Below are 21,840 nucleotides of genomic sequence, written 5' to 3'. Positions count from 1 at the left end.
GGGGAAATCTCCAAAGCCACCTCCCCTCCCCAACAAAAGGAAACAAATCTTGAGCCAAAAATCTAACTGGGAGAGGTAAGCAGTAAGCAAATAGAAAGCAGCAGCTTGTCCTGCAAGCAAACGTTAACCTAATGTAAACGGATAGGTTAGACCATATGCAACTGCTAATTATTTAACAGTTTTTGACCCCAGAGTGGTAGTTTCATATAGCTTAACTGAAGAGCCAACCTTTTCAGGATGCCAAGCCCGAGTCAGCTCAAGGCAGAACCTCCAGAGGGGCTAGTGGGATTCTGGCTGGTCGTGCCTCTGGTTCCCAGCAGAGGCAGATAGGAAGTTTCTCCAGAGGAAAGCATCCCACCTGTGGACAGGGCTCCCACAGAGTAAGATCAGGCAGATTCATAATCTGAGATCACCAGGCATGTGAGCCGCCATGAATAAGAGCCAGCAGAAACAATAAATGACAGACTTAGACACTGCCCCCCCCGCCTGCCCCGACAAAGGACTTCTGAAGTCCCAGTCATAAATATAAGATGAAGTCTCATAGACCGGGTTTTCTGATCCGAATGGAATTGAATTAGAAATCAATTACAAAAGATAAAATTTAAATTCCCATTCAGGAGTATCTCAGCAGTAGCCCACAGTGAGATACCACCACAGCCGCCGCCAGATTGGCAAAAATGTGAAGATCTAAGAATAGTGAGTGGCGGGGGTGCCTGGTGGCTCAGTTGTTAAGCGGCTGCCTTCGGCTCGGGTCATGATCCCAGGGTGCTGGGATCGAGCCCCACGTCGTGCTCCCTGCTTGGCAGAAAGCCTGCTTTTCCCTCTCCCTCTGCCTGCCACTCTGCCTACTTGTGCTCTCTATCTCTCTATCAAATAAAGAAATAAAATCTTTAAGAAAAAACAAAGAATAGTGAGTGGTGGTGAGGATATGGTGCCATGTAAACTCTCAGACTCTTCTGGTGACAGGGTAAACTGTCGCACATGTTTTAGAACAAAATGTGATAGTTTCTAGTAGAGAGGAAAATACACACACCCTGTGACCCAGAGATTCCATCACTGGGTATACCCCTGCAGTGTGTTTATGTGCGCCGGAACACAATTACAGCAACGTTCATATTGTCACCAAACTGCAAAACCTCAAATGTCCAAGAATTACACGAATAAATTATGATATATCCATACTACGGAATATACATAATCATGAAAAAGAACAACATATATATGCATACCACAGCATAGATGAATCTTTTTTTAATATTTATTTATTTGAGAGAGAGAGAGAGAGATCAGGGGGAGGAGCACAGGGAGAGGGAGAGAAAATCGGAAGCAGACTCCCTGCTGAATGCAGACCCCCCGACACAGAGCCTGACCCGGGGCTCAGTCTCGTGACGGTGAGATCAGACCTGAGCCAAAAGCAAGAGTCGGACACTCAACCACCTGCACTACCCAGGTGCCTCAACATGGATGAATCCTAAGGACAATTTTGAGGGAAAGGTACCAAACAAATTATAAACTGTCTTATTCTGTTTACCTAAAGATAGATACCGACTAAATTAAACTCTGCCTTAAGGGATGTGTAAGTAAGTAGCAACATTTGAAGGAAGAGCAAGCAAGGGATTATCAAGAAAACTAGGATAATTATCAACCCCTGGGGGAAGGGGGAGTTATGACTGGAAAGTGCCCCACGGTGGGGGGTCTCCTTTGTGTTGGTAATAGTTCATGTCTGAACCTGACAGTGTGGCAGATAAATGGGCAGTTTATTTTCCAGCAGTTCATTAAGCTGAACACTTACATTTTATGCTTCTTTTTTTTAATATGCAGCATTTCACACCAAACACATACATAAAGATGATACTATGTTCATGTGGTTTTATAGGCAATTTCTATATAACTTCCAAGGAACTGATTATTCCAATCTTTTGCAAACATTTCTGGAGAATAGGAAAAGAGGGACTGCTTCCCTCTTTGTTCTGTGAGCCAGTGTAACCTTGCTTCCAAAACCAGACAAGGACAGAACAAGAAAGAAAAATGACAGGCCAGTTTCACTCAAGATGCATGTAAAATGGGGTGCCTGGGTGGCTCAGTCAGTTAAGCGGCTGCCTTCAGCTCAGGTCATGATTCTGGGGTCCTGGGATCGAGCCCCTGCATCGGGCTCCCTGCTCGGCAGGGAATCTGCTCCTCCCTTTGCCTCTCCCCCTGCTTGTGTTCTCTCTCTCACTGTCTCTCTCTGTCAAATAAATAAATAAAATCTTAAAAAAAGAAAAAAAAAGATGCATGTAAAATGGCTAGCAAACCGAATCTAGCAGTGAAAGACCAATATTAAAGATGACCTCAGTAAATGGAAATGAATGCCAGGATGAGAAGTGTGAACTGTATTCTAGAGCTGAGATTTTTCAAGCTGGGGAGGGACAAGTGTAAAATGGGATTTATGGAAAGACTTGAAGATCAGAGCTCAGAGGTCCCCTAGAGATGACCCATTTGACTTGTTTCTCCCAAGCTCTGGGTGCTTTTAAAAGATTCTACCCGCCATACAGACTGTATTCTCAATTAATTGAATAATGTATTTTTCAGATTTTTATTATTCAGCCTCTTTCAGAACTGTCACAATTTCTAATTCAATGAACTACTGACTATAAATAGGTACTAACAACTGATTTAAGAAAATAAGTTGCTTTGATGTGATGGAGTGGACCTAGGTGGGGAGAGTAGACCTAGTTTAGAAAGATAGGATGATCAGAGAAGGCCTTTCTGAGGAGGCAGCATTTGAGCAGAGATCCCCTTGAAGTTCTAGAAGCAGTGTTCGGGAAGAATAAATAGCAAGTGCAAAGGCCCCGAGGCGGGAAAGGCTTCGGTGTGGGCCCTGGGTTTGGTGTGTTTAAGACACAAATTGGTACAGATTGTCACAGAGGCAAGAGGAGTGTGAGGTAAGGTCAGAGAGGGGGCAGAGCTGGGACTGGAAAGGCCTTGGAGGCCACGGCAAGAATCTATTATAGGAGACCCTATTCTGAGTCCAGTGAGAAGCCACTGGGCGGTTAAGACTCACTTGTCCTGTGCAGCCTGATCTAAGTAAAATGTGTGACTCCCTTTGGGCTTTTTGAAATTCCATAAACAGCTCAAGGACACATGTTAATTGCTACGGTCACAGACTCCTAGGAACCCAAGCAGGACGGGAGCTGGAAGCCACTAATCAGAGCTCATACCTGAGTGTAAGAACACAGATTCCGATTCGGTGGGTCAGAAGTGGGGCTGGGCAGTTTGCATTCCAGCAAGCTCCAGAGTTGCTCTTTGTGCTTGGTTCCTTTGAATCGTGGTCCAGAAAGGTGAACGCATTGCATTTGGTGGATATTTTCCTGGGTAAGCACATGCAGTATGCTCGGGTAGGACCGGAGGAGAGAGGGAGAGGGTGCGCGTGCTGGGCCTTTGACCCAGCGCATCCCGGCGGACAGGCCTACAGGGTTAGCAGGGACAGTGCTTACGCTGACGCCTTCATTAGCCCCTCTACGGGAAGTATTGGCCCATCGTGCAGATGAGGATGCTGAGGCTCAGGGAGATGACGTCAAAGGATCCCAAGCCCCGAGGGTGAGGACCAGAACGTGGCCCGGCCCTGGGTGTGGTCGTGGGGCCTCGCTCTCGATTCACTGGCCTGCGTGCAGCTTCTCGGTTTGGGCTCTGGTTTCTAGGGGCCCCTTGTCGGTTACCAGGGATTACATCCCAGCCAGGCACAGAAAGGTCTCGGTAAGCTGGTGCCATGAGAAGGGAGTTTCAAGCTAGCTAAGTATCTAATGGAGCGTATACGGGAGCATCAGTGTTGGAAGGTACCTGGCCTCACCATGGTGTCCTGGAGGTTATTCTCAGCAGGGCCAGGCTGCCCCAGGGGCCAGGTGACTCTGCAGGCAGCCTCCTTCCTCCTACCATGACCCGGGGCCGGCCTGTTTGGAGGGAGGCTCCCGCAGCCTGGGCAGTGCTTGGCAGGAAGGTCTGGGGGCAGGTGAGCCTGGGGCCCTGCCTGCAGCCGAGCCACCCCCCCGCCAGGGTTGTGCAAGGTGGACTCTGCTACGAGGTGTGGTGGGTGGGGAGAAATGAACGCAAGGGCAGGGAGAGCCCTGGGGGTGGGCCCGGTGAGTGGACCGCGTTGGAGGGGGCCAGACTGACACTGTAGCCTCCAGGTGCGTGGAGAAGGGGAAGGAGGTGTTGGAGAGCCAGACTGAAAGGTAGAAGTGGCCTCCTGATTATAAATGTCCCCCTGATTATAAATGTCCCTGTCATGACAGGGCTTTTAGCAGCTCAGTCAGTAGCCCATGAGACTGGCTAATGGAGTCTGTTAATATCAGACCTCAGCAGAAAACCCTGTTAGACAGAGCAGCCCGGGGTGGGGGAGAGTAGTGGGGTGGGAAATCAGCCATCTCTGAGAAGGAAGAGAAGTTGTCTGTAGCTGGGTCTCCGTTTGGGAGGCCTGGGAGGAGTGCTGGCCCGGCTGAGCCATGCCTGGCCCCGAAGCATCTCCCGAGTCCGTGGCTCAGCCGAGTCTGAATGCGGCTGGCCTCCTATCAGCCAAGGCCAGCCTGACCATTAGCTCTTTCCAGAAACCTTCCAGACAAAAATTAGGGCAGGGCTCTGGGCCAGAGAGCAATTGGGTGTGCCAGAGCAAAAGGCCCAGCACTGCTCATGCCCTTTGAGCCAGGAAATGGCCTACGGCAAGGCAAGGCTGTGGGCAGAAGGGGGGCAGGACACTGACTCAGGGCTGAGAGCCTCCAACACAGCAAGTGTGGCACACTCAGCACCTGGGAGCCAGAGCCCTGGGCTGCAGCCCTGCTCCGCCCCCCACATTCCCTGGGACCCCGAGCAAGTCCCTCAAGGCTGGGGCCCGTGAGCGTGCTCTAATCCATTAGTGATGCCTGCCACCGGGGCAGAAGAAGAGAGTTTTGCCGTGTTTTTACCATTCCCGGTCTCTGAGAGCCTTTCAAGATCTGTAGTTTTTACAACATTTTGGACTAATCCAGGAAGGACCCATCTTTTCAGAAAGTTTGGAGTTTTGTGTTAAATGCCTTTTATTTATTGCAAAATCCACATGGTTTTATAGAAAGTTTGGAAAATTAAAAACAAACAAACACAGAAGATGATTAAACTACCCATTTTCCCGCCATCTAGAGATAAAACCATGAATAGCATTTTGGTGCATTTCCTTCCAGTCTTTCCTCCCTCATTTTTGGTACACATGGGCATGCGTACACACACACACACATAACAAAAGCTGCTCTTATTTGAGCGCTTCACTGTTTGGCTTTTCATGCATTTTACCCTCATAACAATCCTGTGAGGAGGAGGTTATTATTCACATTTTACACATGAGGGAAAAAGCTTGCACAGTTTGAGCAGGTGCACGACACGATCAGACTTTGATTTTTGAAAGCTCACCAACAACAGCATGCAGAAGGGCCTGAGGCTAGGCGAGAGGCTGGTGGCTGGAGTGGTGGTCCTGCGGAGACCTGGCCCAGGGCCTGCAGGTGCATGTTCTTCCTTCTGGGCATGGCTCCAGGTGCTACCCACTGCAGGGGGCGGGGAGCCTGTACCTCTCTTCCTTGTTGAAGAGCCCAAATGGACCTCATACATCACTCAACCGACACAAGTCCACATCCTTTCCTTTTCTCTGTATGATTGTATATGTGAGGGTATCATTTTCTTCTGATGCATTTGAGGATAAATTACATATATCTTTGACCTTTACCCCTAAATACTTGTGTTTCCTGAAAGTAGGAATATTCTCTTATGTTAACCATATTCCATTATCAACTTCATGAAGCTTAACATTGCAACAATACTATAACCTACCTTTCATGTTCCAATTTATCAAATAATGCCCTGTATAGAGTTTCCCCTCCAGTATGGGATCCAGTAAAGGGTGAGTTGTCTACTACCCTTTCCCAAAGGGCAAGAGCTGAATTGGGGAGAGTATTTGTGAAGGGAAGCCCAGGACCACTAGCTCTGTTTGCAGAGCTACTAAGATGCATGCATAAGCCCCCGTGAACCAGGGTCTCGGTGTCTGTGTTTGCTAGGTTGCCGGAGTGACCCAGAAGCTCTGTGTCTATTCCTGTGGCAGCTGTGGCTTTGAAGCCTTATGAAGCCAGGTCAGCGACACCACTGCATCTTTCCTCAGTCTCAGTGCAGCACCGTCTCAGTGGTTTCTGCAGAGTTGGGGAGGTGAGGGAAGGAGAGGTGGTGGGTGTTCCTTGAGTCCGCTCTGTTCTTGAAAGATCTTATTTAAAGACCCCGAAAGCATTGATGAGCTGCCGGCTCACGTACTACACCTTGCATACGGCCTGTCCCCTACGTATGTCGTGGATGTTGGCCAATTTTCTTCTCAGCTGTCTCTTCCCTATAGATGGAAAACTGGGTTGCAGAGCATTCATACTCTGGGGGCAAGGCGGGGAGGGGGCTTCAGCACCTGGGGTGGGGTGGTGGATGTGGACGAAGCCCGCGTTGGTTGGCAGGCAGAGGGCCTGGGTCCTGGTGCCCGTTCTGCCAAGCCATGCAGTGCGATGTGTGAAATGAGGGTGCTGGTCACTGCCAGCTCTAGGTTTCTGTGACTGAACGGGCGCGGTGGTCCCATGACCCAGGAAGTCCAGGTCTGTGTGCTGAGCTGCAGTGTCCTCCCAGCACCCACACAGTAATTCTCAGTAAGCCAAGGGGAGGGGGAGGAGATGCTCTTTCTTTTTTTTTAATTGAAATGTAATTCACATACCACAAAATTCACCATTTTAAAATGTACAATTCAGTAGGTTTTTAATATAGTCACATGCTTGTGTAAACATCACAAAATATTCAAAATAATTTCGTCACCCCACAAAGAAACAGCGTACCCACTAGTGGTCACTTCCTATCGCCCTCCTCCTGTCCCCCCCCCCACCCCCCGGGGCCTGGGCAACCACTAATCTGCTTTCAGTCTCTATGGATTTACCTGTTTTCAGGTATTAGTCAGGGTTCTGAAGACTGGGTACCAAAAGATGCATTAATTTGCTCTTAAGAAGGAAACCGCGTCTGGTACCACATCTGGTCATTTATGTGGAGTCCTGCAATGTGTGGCTTTTTATGTCTGACTTCTTTCACTTAGCATGTTTTCAAGGTTCGTCCATGTTGTAGCATGTGTTGGTTCTTCATTCCTTTTTTTTTTTTTTTGGCCAAATAATATTCCATTATATGAATATACCACATTTTGTATATTCATTCATCCATTGATGGACATTTGGTTTGTTTCCACCTTTTGGCTGTTGTGAATAACGCTGCTATGAGCATTGGTATGTGAGTTTTTTGTAGGCCTGTGTTTTCACTTTTCTTGGGGATATACCTCGGGGTGGAATCGCTAGGTCACATGGTAACTCTATGTCTAACTTTGAAGGAACTGCCAGACTGTTTTCCAAAGTGGCTGCACCATTTTTGCATTCCCACCAGCAGTGTCTGAGGGCAAATATCCTTCTACTGATTACCTACTATGTGCTAGTCACTGTGCTAGACCCTTTCCACACCTCATCTCCTGTGATCCTCATGTGAACCCTGGGAAATACCTATTATTGCCTTCATTTTGCTGAGGAAGACATTGAGGCTCAGAGAAGTGATGTGACTCCCCCAGCATCATACAGAGAATGGTGGTCGGGCCTAGATTCCCACCCCGTCTGTCCCTTACGTTTTCCTGTCTACTCAGTGATTGCTGACTGCCGAGGGACTGTCCAGATGCTTAAGTGGAGTTAGCCCCCTCTTCTCCCCAACACTCCTGGGCACTGTTTTGCAGACAGGAAAGTTGGACCCCCACTACCCAAGGGTCTGCGGGCACAGAGGAAACGTCTTAGACATCAAGTGGAATCCTTTTAATGATTTTGAGATCGCCTCCTGTTCTGAAGATACCACAGTGAGTGTCAGCGCGCGAGGCGGTTCCCTTTCCCGAGAGGAGGGGGCTTGGGGCACGGGGAGGTGGAATGGTGTCTGTTCTGGGCTCTGATGCTCCTGATGCCCTGATCCTTCATGAGGTGAGGTCACTGTGGCGGGGAGGGGCTCAGTGAGATTGTGGGGGAGAAGTTCTGGGCTCTGGGACTTGGGGCACCACCCCTTTAGATCTTCTCTCTGGACCTCAGTCCCACTACCTCTAGAATGGGCATAATAGCTCCCAACTATCTAATGAGGATCCAGTGAGACTCGTAGTCCAGTGGAAAAGCCCATCTTCTGGGGGAACTATAAAATGGTGTGAGGAGCATTTTTTGTTGTTGCCAGAAAATACTGTGACACTTAGTCTCACAGACAGTGGGGAAAGGGAGCTGTAAAAGGTTAGAAGTGGAATCCTTATATGAATATGGGCACCATAACCATCCCCAAAGCTTCAGCCCCACCAACTTTTTGAGCCCCTGTTCTGTACCAGGGTCATAATCCCTGCTCCCCACAGTGTTCGATGTTATTTATAATTTATTCTGTGCCCACCTCTAAAATGCAGTGAGTATGGCTTAAAACAAAAGACACAGCCCACGGTCCTGACTCTCACTATTTCACCCTGTCTTCCTGGCAACCCCACAAGGTAGGATATTTTTCTTATGGAGAACCTGAGGATCTGAGAGGTTCAGCAGTTTGCCCAAAGTCACACAGGCTGTGGATGCTGAGCAAGGCCTCAGACTAAGGCTTGATTCCAGAGCCCAATATATCTCCACTGAGCTATGCCCCTTCCCTAAATAGCAGTAGCCACGGATGGAGGAATTGAAGAAATGATCCTTGGGACGTTGGCTGTGAAGGGTTGCAACTGCTGAGCTCCAGGTTTAGCTCAGAGCTGCCTAGCAGTCAAGGCAAAAAGGGAAATAGAATGTATTACGGAACCCTCACTGTCTGATGAAAGGAAACAGAGCAGTTCCTCAGGAGAAGCAGGTAGAAAATTCTAAGAGGACTTGTGTCACTTTGCACAAGGGGATGCCAAGGAGCATAAAGGACAGCGTCTGCTGAGGTAGTTTCACTGAAGACACGGTCAGGCCCTGGGAGAATTGGCCTTGTCTCCAGGGGCGGGATAACCAATATCGGAGTCTGTCCCCACTCCTAGAATACCTGCCTTTTCAAGGCCTGCTTTGAAGACTCCCTTCAAGGTCTTTATGAAATTCCTAGCTACCCTCATCTCCTGCCCCCATTCCTTCCCAGATGCCCCAGGGGCAGGAGGAGTGCACCTGGCTCTGGGCAGGGGCGTGGCAGTGCCTAACCCCAGGCCCTCCCATGGAAAGTGCTCAGCTGTGTCCTCCCTGTCCCCGGCACCCGTGGGGCAGGGCTGGCCCTCTAGCTCTGAGGAGCCTGGGGGATGGTATCTGCACACAGATCTGCCCGAGTCCACTGTTCAGCGGCTACCGGTCCCGTGCAATCATAGCGTTCACCCAGCGCCTCATCGGGAACCTCTGGCACTCATGGGCTTGCCTTCCTGGGGTTAAATCCAGATGACCAGGGAGTGAATACGTGTTGAATTGAAAGCAAAGCCTACCTGAAAACCTTGTGTATCTCTGAGGGAAAGGGGATGTATAGTCACCTAGGCGCCTGAGAGCTCTGAAGGACGACAAAGAACATCAAGTTTCTGCCATCCCCTCTGTGCCCCCCACCCCCCGCTCCCCAGCTCCATTTGTACGCCTCTTTAACAGGGACCTTGCTTTCTTCTGTGGAAGCCTCTTCCTTCCTTGGCAACACTACTCTGAAAGGAAGCCCCATCTCCTCTTCCCAGACCCTTCCTGTGAAATACAGGCCATGACCCCATCCAGCCTGCCCTTCTGGCCCTGCATCTTTCCTCTTTCAGGCCATCCAAGGGGGCCACTCCAGAGGAAAGAGCTTGGCCCCACCCTGTCCTGCTCCAGAGACTGCCCTGGCTCCCTAGTGTTCTGATGACAGAGCACAAACTCTTGCTCCGGGCATTTGGGGCTCTAGCCTGAGCCTTTGGGACAAGGAAGGGGTAGACAACTGTACTTTGAGGGACAGATATTCTAGGCTGGGAAGTGGATTTGATCTGACATCCGGCCTGGGAGTCAGGCCTGTGGCCCGCCCAGCTGCCCACGACACAGGCCATTAGGATGGCAAAGCTTATTACCAGGAGGCAGATTTGGAGGCCGGGGCTCAACTCTGGCAATGCCAGCCCCTGCTTGGGCCGGAAGACCTTGGCAAAGCCTCTGACCCTCTGAGGGTTCCAGGTGCGCTTCCACCGAGTGAGATGCATACGGAGAGCACTCCCCTGGCCCTTCTGCTGGGCACTGCCAGTTCTGTGGCTTAGGGTGGCCGGGGTACCAAGGTGACCTGGCTAACAACGCGCCCCCCCCCCCCCCCGCCGCCTGTGTCTCCCCTTAAAGATTAAGATCTGGGACATCCCCAAGCAGCTGCTGACAAGGAACCTCACAGCCTGCAAGAAGGAGCTGATGGGCCACACCCGCAGGGTGGGCCTGTTGGAGTGGCACCCCACGGCCGCCAACATCCTTTTCAGCTCTGGCTACGACTTCAAGGTGGGTCCATGCGCTCATTTCCTTGGGCCGCCCTAACATGACCAAACTGGGCACTTAATACAACAGAAATTTAGTCTCACATCGTTCTGGAGACCAGAAATCCAAAATCAAGGTGTCAGGAGGGCCACACTCCCTCCGGAGACCCTAGGGAAGCATTCTTCCGTGCCTCTTGTAACTTCCGGTGGCTCCCTGCATTCCCTGGCCTGCACCTGCAGCACTTCAGCCTGCCTCCAGCTTCACACAACCTTCTCCTCTGTGGTTCTGTGTGTCCTCTCATCTTCGGATAAGGACACCGGTCATTGGATGTAGGGTCCACCCCAATCCAGTATGACCTCATCATAACTAATTACATCTGCGAAGACCCTGTTTCCTGATAAGGTCACATTCTGAGGCTCCAGTGGACATGAGTTTTGGGAGGGACACTATTCAACCCATTAGTCCTCCTGGAGGGGATAGGCTGGGCCCTATCCAGAGAAGCTTCCCACTGCCCCATTGACTGCCAAGCTGGCAGTCTGTGGTCCCTGGGGATTGGGAAAATTCATAGTGGAGGAGCCCTAGATTCTGCCTTGCAGTAGGAACTAGGAGAGTCCCTTGTCTTCTCTAGGCCTCAGTTTTTCAATTTGTACACAAATGGGGTTGGTGTGACCATAGCCATGGCTTTTAAACTCTCCCCTTCACAACAGAGGGCTTTACAGAGTCACTTTGGGCACCTCTGTAATCGATAAAGGGTGGGATGGGAGTGGTTCACAGAGCGTCTGACCCCCTTCTGATCAGAAGCACTCTTTTATCTGTTTATGTAGGATGTGTCTGCAGGGCTGCCGTATATGGTTGTGCAAGTTATTCTGCACACAGCCCCACAGGGCGCAGGTCACGTCACGGGCTATGGGAACCGACTGCCCTGAAACTGTGCAGTGCACAACCTACACAGCTGAACATGGCAGCCCTGTTTATCTGTGTGAGGTGGAAACTGCTGCTAATAAGTGTGTGAAAGCCCCTGGACTAGCTCATCCCCTGGGGTCCTCCCAGCATGGATGGTTTGTTGCCCCAAAGCAGATGGTGTTTTCTTTTCACCGCCAGACAGCCTGACTCCCAGCTTCCCCTCCTGCCACGTGGCAACTTCAGCCGGCAGATCCATCCTCCCACCCGAGGCTTCCTGGCCAGACTGCCATCTGCGGCTTCCCTCCTGGGGATACAGTGTTTCACTGCAGCCTGGTGGGCGTGCGACTGTGGGAGCCAGGGGCGGGGGTGGCCGCTGTGCTCAGAGCCAGCTCATTGCTGTACAGGTGATGGTCTGGAACCTGGACACAAAGGAGTCTGTAATCATGAACCCCGTGCGGACGATTACCTGCCACCAAGGCACGATCCTCTCCATGTCCTTCAACACCAACGGCAGCCTGCTGGCCACCACCTGTAAAGACCGCAAGATTCGGATTCTCGACCCCCGTGCAGGGGCCGTCCTCCAGGTCTGTGCTGGGCTGGGGTCTGGCTTGGGGGCAGAGGAGCAAGGAGCGATGAGGGGCTGGGGGAGGCTTCGGAGAACAGGGTGGTAATGCTGTCAGCATTGTGGCCAAGCCTTCACATGTGCTAGCTCTGTCTGTCCTCTTGGCACCGCTGGGAGGTAGGATATGTCACCCCCATTCTTTGGATGAGGAAAACAGAAGCCGAAAAGAGGTCAGGTGACTTGCCCACCTTGAAAGCTGAGCTTTGAACCTGGTCTAACTCCAGAACTTGTTAGTGTGCCTTAGCTCTGTCAGGAGGCATGTCACTCCTGCCTGCCTGCTGTGTGACTGTAGACAAGCACTTCCTCTTCTCTGAGCCTCTGTTTCCCCATCTGCCAGGAGGATTGAACGAGATAATGCAGGTGACAATGCCCTCCCAGTCCCAGGCCTTGCATACAGTGAGCGCTCAGGCATCTTCCAGCAAGAGCACGGAGCTCTATCCTAGCTCAGGAAAAGAACTCTCAGCAAAAATAGTAGGAGTGACTCCATGTGGATGGGAGGGTCTCTGGAAGGCTTCCCAGAGGTGGTGCCTCTGGAAAGATTCTCAGAGCAGAGCTAGGTGGTGAGCAAGGAAGGCATTCCAGGTACCGCAGCGGCAGCAGCAAAAGCAGGGAGGCCAGAGCCCCTAGCTGCCACCCACGAGCCCCTGACCGCACGTATCCGTCCAGGAAGCCAACTGCACGGAGCACCGGGCCAATAAAGTGCTGTTTCTGGGGCACCTGAATAAGCTGCTGTCCACAGGCACATCCCGATGGAACAACCGGCAGTTGGCCGTGTGGGACCAGGTGAGTCTCCCGTGCAGCCCTGCCCTGCCCCTCGCCATCACCTTTCAGCCGAGTGCTGGCTTCATTCATTCACTCCTTCATTCATGCCCTACCCATTGCTCAAGCATGTACTTAGCATAGCCTGCCTGGTGCTAAGGATGCAGGGATGGAAAATGGGGGGATGCCAACAGCCAGAGGGAGCAAGCCCAGACCTTGTGCATCTTCTCCTTCAAGGAGGGAATGGGCCGTGGTGTTGGAGTCGGGGGGAGGTGGCCACTCCAAGTAGCAGGACAGGGCAGGGGGTGGGGGGAGAGAGAGGAGACGTCCCTCTGGACAGAAGGAACAGCTGGAGCACCGGCTTGGAACCGAACACTGAGGCAGGTGGGCAGGGGGAGTGGCTGAGGGCAGTGAGGGTAGGGGCCAAGCCAAGCAGTATTGATTTGAAGGAGCCCTTGGCTAGAGTTTCAAAGACCGGACAAATCGCTTCCTCTCTCTAAACCTCCTCCTTCACCTTTCACAACAAATACACAGGCAGAGAAGGGCTGGCGTGCGAGCAGGTGTGTGAGAGGTGATGGGTTGAAGGCAAAATGCCGGCAGAATAAAAGGTGGTGGTCTCTCCCTCTGTCTCCTTCCCTCTCACATGCACGTGCATATGCACGTGTGCGCGCGCGCACACACACACTCACACTCACCCAGAACCCCCTGGCAGGCATTCCCATCTCCGAGAACACCACTGAGGAGCTCCAGGAGTGACCCACAGGCCTTCCTGGTCTCTCTTTCCTTGCAGGACAACCTCTCCAAGCCTCTCTCAGAGGTGGACCTGGATGGCTCCTCGGGCGTGCTGTTTCCCTTCTATGATGTGGACACCAACATGCTCTACGTGGTGGGGAAGGTCAGCCTGGCATGGGAGGGAGCAGGACTTCCCCAGCCTAACCCTACCGCTAGTCAGACAGCAGCCGGGGGCTCTTGGGATGCAGGGCAGGGCTAGGGACGAGCAGGAATCTCCCTGTGGTGAACACGGTACCCCATCCCACTGTCCTGGCTCCCAGGGGCCAGGGCTTTGGTCAGACACCCCAAGCTTGTCGCTCCTCAGTTCTGGGGCCAGATGAGGAGGCACCGTCGGTATTTTCTCAATAGGGGTACCTTCGAATTTGGGGTGGAGCAGGTTTTCACTGGGTGGGACCATCCTGTACTTGACATTGTAGCTCCCACCCACCAATGCCTGGAGCAGCGCTCCCTGCCCCCTACCCCTCCCCGGTCACCAGCACAGCGACAACAAGAAATGCCCCAGCGGTGCGACCCACTGGGTGATCTCAGGACCCACCACTCCTGACCTTTATGTGCAGCTGGGACTGGGACTCAGGCCGGTGCTCCCAGAGCTTCTGCCTTGGAGGCACAGAGGTGGGCTTTGGGTCATGGTTGGGGCGATCGAGTGTTAAAATGAGGACCCCCTGCTGCTTTGATGACAGCTCCCTGGTGTTCTCTTGTGTGGAGTGGCTTTGCCAGTGCTTCTTTCGCTGTAACACTGGGTATCTGCTACATGGCCGCGGGGGCCAGGAGGGGGCCGATGGGAAGCGGCTCTGAGTTGTACCCTCCCCCTCCTCAGGGAGATGGAAACATCCGCTACTATGAGGTGAGCGCCGACAAACCCCACCTGAGCTACCTGACAGAATACCGCTCCCATAGCCCACAGAAGGGGATGGGTGAGTATGGAACACTGAGGCCACGTGGGGCCTGGGGAGACAGGACCGAGTCAGATGAGGGCCCCGCCCCGGAGGGGCCCCCATTCAGGAGGGCAGATTGGAGGATCAACACTGACTATGGGAGCTCTAATGGAGGTGTGCAGGAGGTTCTCTGGGAGCAAGCAGCAGCAAGTCAAGGAAGGCTTTCCAGAGAAGGCAACACTTGAGGAGCCAAAAGGGGAGCAGAGCACAGCATGGGGAGAGAATGAAGGCGTTCTAGGCCAAGGTGGAGCAGTTACAACAGTAGCCATGACATAAGAGAGACTGACCTAGGAGAGCCCCTGCTTTGAAAGTGTATCTGGGGATAAAAACAAAACAAAACAAGACACGTCTCCATGTTGTCTATAAGAAACCCACTTGAACATGAAGACACAGCTAGATTAAAGGCAAAGGGAAGGAGAAAGACACCATGCTAGCACTAATCAACAGAAAACAGGGGCAGGAGCTCTGTCCAGAGCAGCTCGGGCACAAGCTGAGGGGGTGGTGAGGGAGGGCCTTGAACAGAGCACGCTTCCCCTAAAGTCTAGCTAAAATCACTGAAGTCCTTGGAGGTGAGGACCAAGTCTAATTACTTCAACTCCATTTTCCCAGCACAGGGCCCAGCCCAACGTAGGTATTTGCTCATGAACTGTCTGTAGAGGGAAGGGTGGTGGGAGGAGGGTGCTCTCTGCTCGTGCCCAGGTATGCAGTCTGGCTTTGCCACTCACCCTGGGTCCCTGTGACCCCAGCCCAGCCAGAACCTCTGAGCCCTCCTTGGCCATCTGCCCGCAGGTGTCATGCCAAAGAGAGGTCTCGACGTCACCTCCTGCGAGATCTTCCGCTTCTACAAGCTGATTACAAGCAAAGGCCTCATTGAGCCTATATCCATGATTGTACCCCGGCGGGTAAGGGTGGTGTGGCCATCTGTGAGGGAGGTGGGAACCCCTCCTGGAGAGGACAGGCCCTGGCACCTGGAGCCCGGAGCCCATGCCCCTGGGGTAGCAGCAAGGAGGCTGATGGCCACTTCTCAAGGGAAAGGCCTTTCTCATTGTCAGTGCAGTGTTGCTGGGAGCTAAGGGTCCCGAGTCCCACCCTATCTCTGCTCCTGAGTTGCTCTGTGACTTTGGGCATGTCCCTTTGCTCTCTGGGCCTTGGTTTCTTCAACTCCTAGGTGGGGAAAGCCTGGACCCCAGATCCCTGAGGGCCCTCCCATCTGGGTGGCCCCTTTGCCACCCCAGTCCTCACTGTGCTGGCTTTTCCTACAGTCGGAGTCTTATCAGGAGGACATCTACCCGCCCACGGCAGGTGCCTGGCCGTCCCTGACAGCCCAGGAGTGGCTCCGTGGCATGAATAAAGGTGAGGGGGGGCAGACAAAAGGCCCCGTGTGAACGTGAGGGGAAATGGGAGTGTGCAGTGGCCCCGGTAGCCGAGAGGCACGTGGCCTCTAGTTGTATTCTCCCATAACCCCAGCCAGCTGGTCCTTGACAGCCAGTCCCCAGAGGCTAGGACGGTTACGTACGGGTCAGAGAAGGGAGGGGTTGTCCCAAGTGCCAGGAAAGTCTTTCCAAATCGAGGGATTTTGCTCCATGGAAATCTTCTTGAAACTCCAGGCTGTGCGGAGTGAGTGGGTAGTCACAGCTGGGTGCCTTTGCCCATCCCCCCCTCCGCCCACCTTTTCAGTTACTTTTCTACCTAAGAGACCCTCTAGGCCGCAGCTCCCCACTGCCCGCCCCTGCCCCAGGCCCTTGTCCCGTGTGCCGATGCCCTCCCGGTCCTGTCCACCTAAGGGCCAGCCCAGGGGAAGGAACGTGTGCTCCTCGGCCCCACGCCGGTGGCTGTCCCTGTGGCTGGGACCTCCCGCTCCTTCTGCCTCCCCTTTGGGTAACACTTGGTCTGCTCCTCTCTGGGCCTCTTGCCTCTTCTGTGACTGATACCTTGCCTCCCCTGCTTCTCAGGGCTGGGGGGAGGATTCATGAACTGGTAGACGGCTGAGCGCAGTGCGTGTGGGACTGTCCCTACAAAGCAAGGACGAGGCTCCACTGGCGGCATTTGCCGTGTTTGGGGGCCGCTCCAGGGCGTGCACTCTGCTGCCCCTGCAAACCAGGCCTCGCTTCGATGATCACATGAGTGTGTGTTTGCACTCTGGCTGCCCTGGTGTGCGGGCTGGTTCCCGTCTGCATGTGGCCAGAGTTCCACTCCTGTCCCGAGGCTCTGTGCCTGTGTGTGTCAGCATCTGCTCGTGAGCACTCAGGCCTCACACAGCCCTTTGCTTCCCCTCCCAGAGCCAGTCATGGTGTCCCTGAGGCCCTGCTCTGAGCTGCTGAGCCCCGAGCTGCTGCTCCCAGAGAGACCCCCATCCGTCTCCACGGCCCCCTCCAACCAAACAGAGAAGGTGGTTGTAGAAGATGGCCGGAGATCCTTCTCCCTGCCAGAGGAGAAGGCGCCCAGGCAGGCAGCAGCAGAACGCAGGCCGGAAGAGAAGACAGCTCGGCTCACAAACGGCTTTGACATGGAGTGTCCCCCACCAAAGACAGAGAACGAGGTGTGAACGAGGAGGGTGGTGCCTGCCCTGGGATGGTGGGGAGAAAATGAGGGGTGATAACAACCAGCGGTGGGGCCTGGCCTGGCCGCTTGACTCACTCTGTGACTTCATTCACCAAACAGGCAGTGAGCGCTGTATGTCTGCCAAGATGGCGGGTTTACATCCAGATGGTGGAAAACCATCTACAAGATGCAGAGGGTTTGATTTGGTATTAGGGTCCCTCCCAGTTCTGATCCTAGGATTATCTGTTTCAGAGTCGACATTTGTTAAGTGCCGACCGCGTGCCAGGTCCTGTGGTGGGCACTGTGGTATGTCACCTGACTGAATTCGCTCCCCATCCCTGGGAGTCAGTATGGAGTGGCTAAAAACACAGGGGCTGGCATCTCACAGAGGAGTTCTGAGCCTGCCCCTGCTGAGCATCGATGACAGGAGGACCTGAGAGCCAGGGGCCGGATCTTTCTTAGCTTCAGTTTCCACAGTGGCACGGATGGGGGTGGGGGGCGATGCTAACACTACCCCCCTCGTAGGGGTGTGGTGAGCATGCAGTGGCTTCTCGAACATCCTTAGGGGGAGCGCCCAGCGTCTGCTCCGATTCTCTACAGCGCAGCAGTGATGCTAATGCCCAGGTTCATTTTCTGACCCCGAGTTCCTAGAGGAGGAAATTGAAACTCAGAGAGGATGAGTAACTTGCCTTGAGGTCACATAGTTTAGCTAGTTTAGTGGTGAAAACTCCAGTCTCCAGACTTCAGGGCCAAGTGCCCTTTCCTCTAGTCCACAGGGGATCTAAGGAGGCAAAGAAAGGTCTGAAACATCGAGTTGTCTAAAATTTCCGTTTACTGGGTGAAGAAAAGTGTTTATAAAGGCCCGTTCAGTGCTTGCTCCCTCGAGCCTCAGCCATGTTCATCGCCTCCACCTTTCTGTGTGAAAAGGGGGCAAAGTTTGGTCCTTTCTGCTGGTGTTCTGACCCGTCACATCCTGGGACATGGAGTGATCACTCCCTCTGTTTGTGCTTTCCCAGCTGCTGCAGATGTTCTATCGACAACAGGAGGAGATCCGAAGACTCCGGGAGTTGTTGACCCAGCGTGAGGTGCAGGCCAAACAGTTGGAACTGGAGGTCAAAAATTCGCGGATGGGCTCAGAGAGGTTCTGAGCAGAGACCTCTGCCCTCCCCACCCTCAGGGACACCACTTGGCTCCATGGGGAGGTCCAGAACCAAACCACAAGTCCCCCAAGAACAACCACTATTTCTATATTTTTTACCAGAAAACGAAAACTCTCGGTTGCTGAAAGATTCTAGTGGGAGGGATGTGGTGCCGTTTTTCTATTTGCCTTCTCAAAACAAGTGTCTGAAGTGACTCTTTTTAGACAGTAACTTGCCTTCTGTTTAATTTTGTGTTTAAGGGTCCACGATGAGCTATAACTTCTCAAGGGAAAGAATAAAGTTAGAGCTGGAAGGACCTAAGAGGGGAAGCTGCCTGTGATTTTTGGACTGTGGTCCACAGAATGGGAGGAAGCCTAAGCAGGAGGGCTGTGCCCCCCCTCCAGCCCGCTTCAACCAGACAGTTCCCTTTCTTTCTGATTTATATGTTGGCTTCTGTGGAATAAGTAATTCTGCTTCTGAAACAATCTTTAGAAGTTTGAAAAACAGTGATCTGGCCCAACTTCCTCATTTTACAGGTGGGGAAACTGAGGCTCAGAGAGAAGTGATCAAGGTCGGCAGAGGGTTCATGGCAGGGCTGGGTCAAGCCTCTGGTCTGCTGGGTCTGTCTTTCTGCTGTTTCTGGTCTGATGCAGCTCTCAGCCCACAGGGCAGGCATCCGTTTATTCTGGCCTCGGCTGTGCCCCTGATTTGTGCAGTGACCTCTTACAAGTCCTTCCCTCTCTGGTCTCAGTTTCTCCAACTGAACCTGGGGGACCCTGGGGTGTGCTGCCCTCTACAGGGTCTGCCACCTGAGATGAGAAACCTTGGCCTTGACCTAAGGAAAACTACCGAGAGGGTGATGATCAGGGTCTGCTGTAGGAACTCCCAAGACATTGGTGAATGGGCAGAGGAGATTTAACTGCGGGGAAATAAGTCAAGCTTTGGCCCAATGCTAGAACATAGGAGGCTCCCATACCATCCTCTCTTCAACCAGAATCAGCCAAGTATGGGCAGACACCATCCCTTATGTGGGGGAGGAGACATCAGAGTGGTTCCCATGACCACGGACTGCCACCCCCAAAGTCCTCAGGCCACAGAGCCTGCCCGCTTCAGGAGGATGTAGGCAGATTTTGGTCCAGGAGGTAGGGAGCCCCAGCACTGCAGGATGCCAGCAGAGCCCCATGGCCACCCACTTCTGGAGAGGGATGACTGCACTAGGCAAGGGAGTAGGGCCGGATGACCCTGAAGTTCCCTTCTAGCCTGAGAGTTTTTATATGTCCCGCCTTTGGGAGTCTGTGTTCTGAGCCCGTTCGTAAGGTTCTTTCTCAGTGGTCAGTACAGCAGTCTAGCTCGAGATGGAGGATGTTGGAAATTAAATGTACCCCCTCCTTACCGAGGAGGTGCAGGCGATGGGGTTTTGCCCACTGCACAGGGCAGTCCTGGAGCTAGGATGGGGACTGAGGAGGCCACCTAACCTGGTGGGTTTCAGTGCAGGCTGTACATGAGAGTTCTCTTAGCAGGGTTCGGGAAATACAGATGCCCCATCCCAACCCCAGACCAGTTGAAGCTGCGTCTCCAGAGTAGGGCCTGGCTTTGTGTGTGTTGTTATAAGTTCCCAGGTATTCTGCAGTACAGCGAGGATGGAGAGCCGCTGGGCTAGCCCATCCGGTAGAGACGAGGACAGTGAGCCTCAGACAGGCTCCGGGACTCCAACTCCATCCTCTAAGTCCAGGTTGGAAGCGTTATCCCATGTCTCTCTGGGACCCCTGGCTACAACTCAATGAGGGCTCTCGACCCCTGAGTACCCCCTCCCCTAGCCATGGTTCTGACCCATTGTCTGCCTACACATGCCAGACACTCTCATCCCCTATCTTGTTGACTTGGTCACTGGGGCTCACCAAGGCCAAATCCCAGGGGTTGTGAGGGAACAGAGCTCCCCTGGATGGGCTTCCCGGGCACACCCAGCTCTAATTCTAACATGGGCCCGGCAGGCACCATCCCCCTGGTCAGAATAATGACACTAGCCCCATGTCATTCTCAGAGAATGAAGAAGTATCCCTCCCACCGGCACTGGCTGCAAACAGGAGGGGGGGCTGAGTCTGGGGAGCATCCCGAATGCCTCCTCTGCGCAGAACCTTCTCGAGCTCTCCCTACCCCTTAAGGGACCCAGACCTCATGCTTAAAAACAATGTGAAGGCATCTGTGAACAAACTTGTTTTTTGGGTTTGCTTTTTTTTTTTTAACTAGAATAAATTATTTAAATTATTTCACAGCAAGGGAGAGGGATAGGTAATTTTTATCAAATATTTTTTTAAGCCATTTTTTAAAATTGCGTTTTTGTTTATGTTCTTGACTGATGAAGTAGAAGTTGCCCAGCATCTGTAGGGCCAGGCCGGCACACTCAGGACAAGCAGAATGTGCACTCATCTCTTTACTCCATACTCTGGGAGCCCCCTGACTGTTGACTCAGGAGCTTTCTGAGAATGAAGACAGCACTGGAAGATGAGCACTGGGGCGTATCCACCTTAGCTCTACAATAAATGTTCTTCCTGGAACTAAATTTAAGATTGTATCATAGAGGGAAGAAGGAAATCAAAAATAGATCTATGCTTTTAATATGAAACCGTGCCTGAAACAGTTTGTTGTAATGTTTCTGAACTTCCTTTTACCTTTGTAAAAAAAAAAAAATAATAAGAAATAAAAGTGAAAATAAATAGATGTGAAATCGTACAATGGAAAGAATGTAACAAAATAATAACATCTGCCTAGAGATTTTAATACCTGGAGCTTTCCTTCTCTTGATTTGTTACACAAATACCAATTAAGTATCTACTTGTTTGGGCCAGAGACTAGGCTGGGAAACAGATAAAACAGACTTGGTCCCTGCCCTCTGAAGTTTTCAGTCATGGTTGGAAGGAAGAGGAGGGCCAGGATGGGGGAAGTGTGGGCTGCTCTGGGAGAGAAGCAAGGAAGGCTTCCTGGAGGAGGCGATATTTAGGCAGACACCTGAAGGATAAATAGAAGTAGGCAGGGCAAAGGGTATTTGGGGAAGAGCGGTCCCAAGAAGAGAAAACTAGCTATTCCCTGGTCTGGAAACAAAAGGTAGAGAGCATAGACAGGGCAGGGATCAAAGGTATTAAGAGCCAAGGATAGGAACTGAGAATTTTTTTTTCCATCTTTATTGAGATAACAATTGACAAAAGTTGTATATATTTAGATGGTACATGATTTTTAAAGGTATACGATGTGATGATTTAATATATGTATACCTTGTGAAATGATTACCACCATCAAGTTAATTAACACATCTGTTATCTCACATAGTGTGTGGTGAGAACACTTGAGATCTACACGCAGAAAATTTCAAGTATACAGTACAGTATTATTAACTACAGTCACGAGGCTGTACCTTAGATCCCCAGAACTAAGGCAGCTTACAACTAAAAGTTTGTACCCTTTACCCCACCCCCAAAGCCCCGGGCAACCACCATTCCACTCTGTTGCTAGGAGTTCAACTGTTTTTTTGTTTCTTTGGATTCCACATAGAAGTGAAACTAAACAGTATTTGTTTTTCTCTGCCTGGCCTATTTCACTGAGCATAAAGTCTTCCAAGCTCATCCATGTGGTAAAGGGCAGGATTTCCTTTTTTAGGTCTGAATAACATTTCACCGTATATACGC

The 21,840-nt window shown here is 52.0% G+C and overlaps 1 protein-coding gene across 1 annotated transcript in view; it reads left to right on the top strand.

The window, feature by feature from the left end:
* CORO2A (coronin 2A) overlaps positions 1-20,858 on the top strand; it is a 48,909-nt gene extending 28,051 nt beyond the window's left edge. Inside the window, exons 3-12 of the mRNA XM_028108853.2 lie at positions 7,784-7,900; positions 10,344-10,493; positions 11,777-11,956; positions 12,661-12,777; positions 13,544-13,648; positions 14,363-14,459; positions 15,270-15,382; positions 15,743-15,833; positions 16,760-17,019; positions 18,038-20,858. Of these exons, the coding sequence (XP_027964654.1) occupies positions 7,784-7,900; positions 10,344-10,493; positions 11,777-11,956; positions 12,661-12,777; positions 13,544-13,648; positions 14,363-14,459; positions 15,270-15,382; positions 15,743-15,833; positions 16,760-17,019; positions 18,038-18,169 (1,362 nt within the window). The 3' untranslated portion in view covers positions 18,170-20,858. The remainder of the gene's footprint in view (positions 1-7,783; positions 7,901-10,343; positions 10,494-11,776; positions 11,957-12,660; positions 12,778-13,543; positions 13,649-14,362; positions 14,460-15,269; positions 15,383-15,742; positions 15,834-16,759; positions 17,020-18,037) is intronic.
* Positions 20,859-21,840: the final 982 nt, after the last annotated feature.

The sequence above is a fragment of the Eumetopias jubatus genome, unplaced genomic scaffold (assembly GCF_037043125.1).
Source record: "Eumetopias jubatus isolate StellerSeaLion01/CBP00866 unplaced genomic scaffold, mEumJub1_p1.0 scaffold_15, whole genome shotgun sequence".
NCBI classification, from domain to species: Eukaryota; Metazoa; Chordata; class Mammalia; order Carnivora; family Otariidae; genus Eumetopias; species Eumetopias jubatus.
Note: the sequence above shows the minus strand (reverse complement) of the source record. Positions and strands in the feature narration are given on the sequence as shown.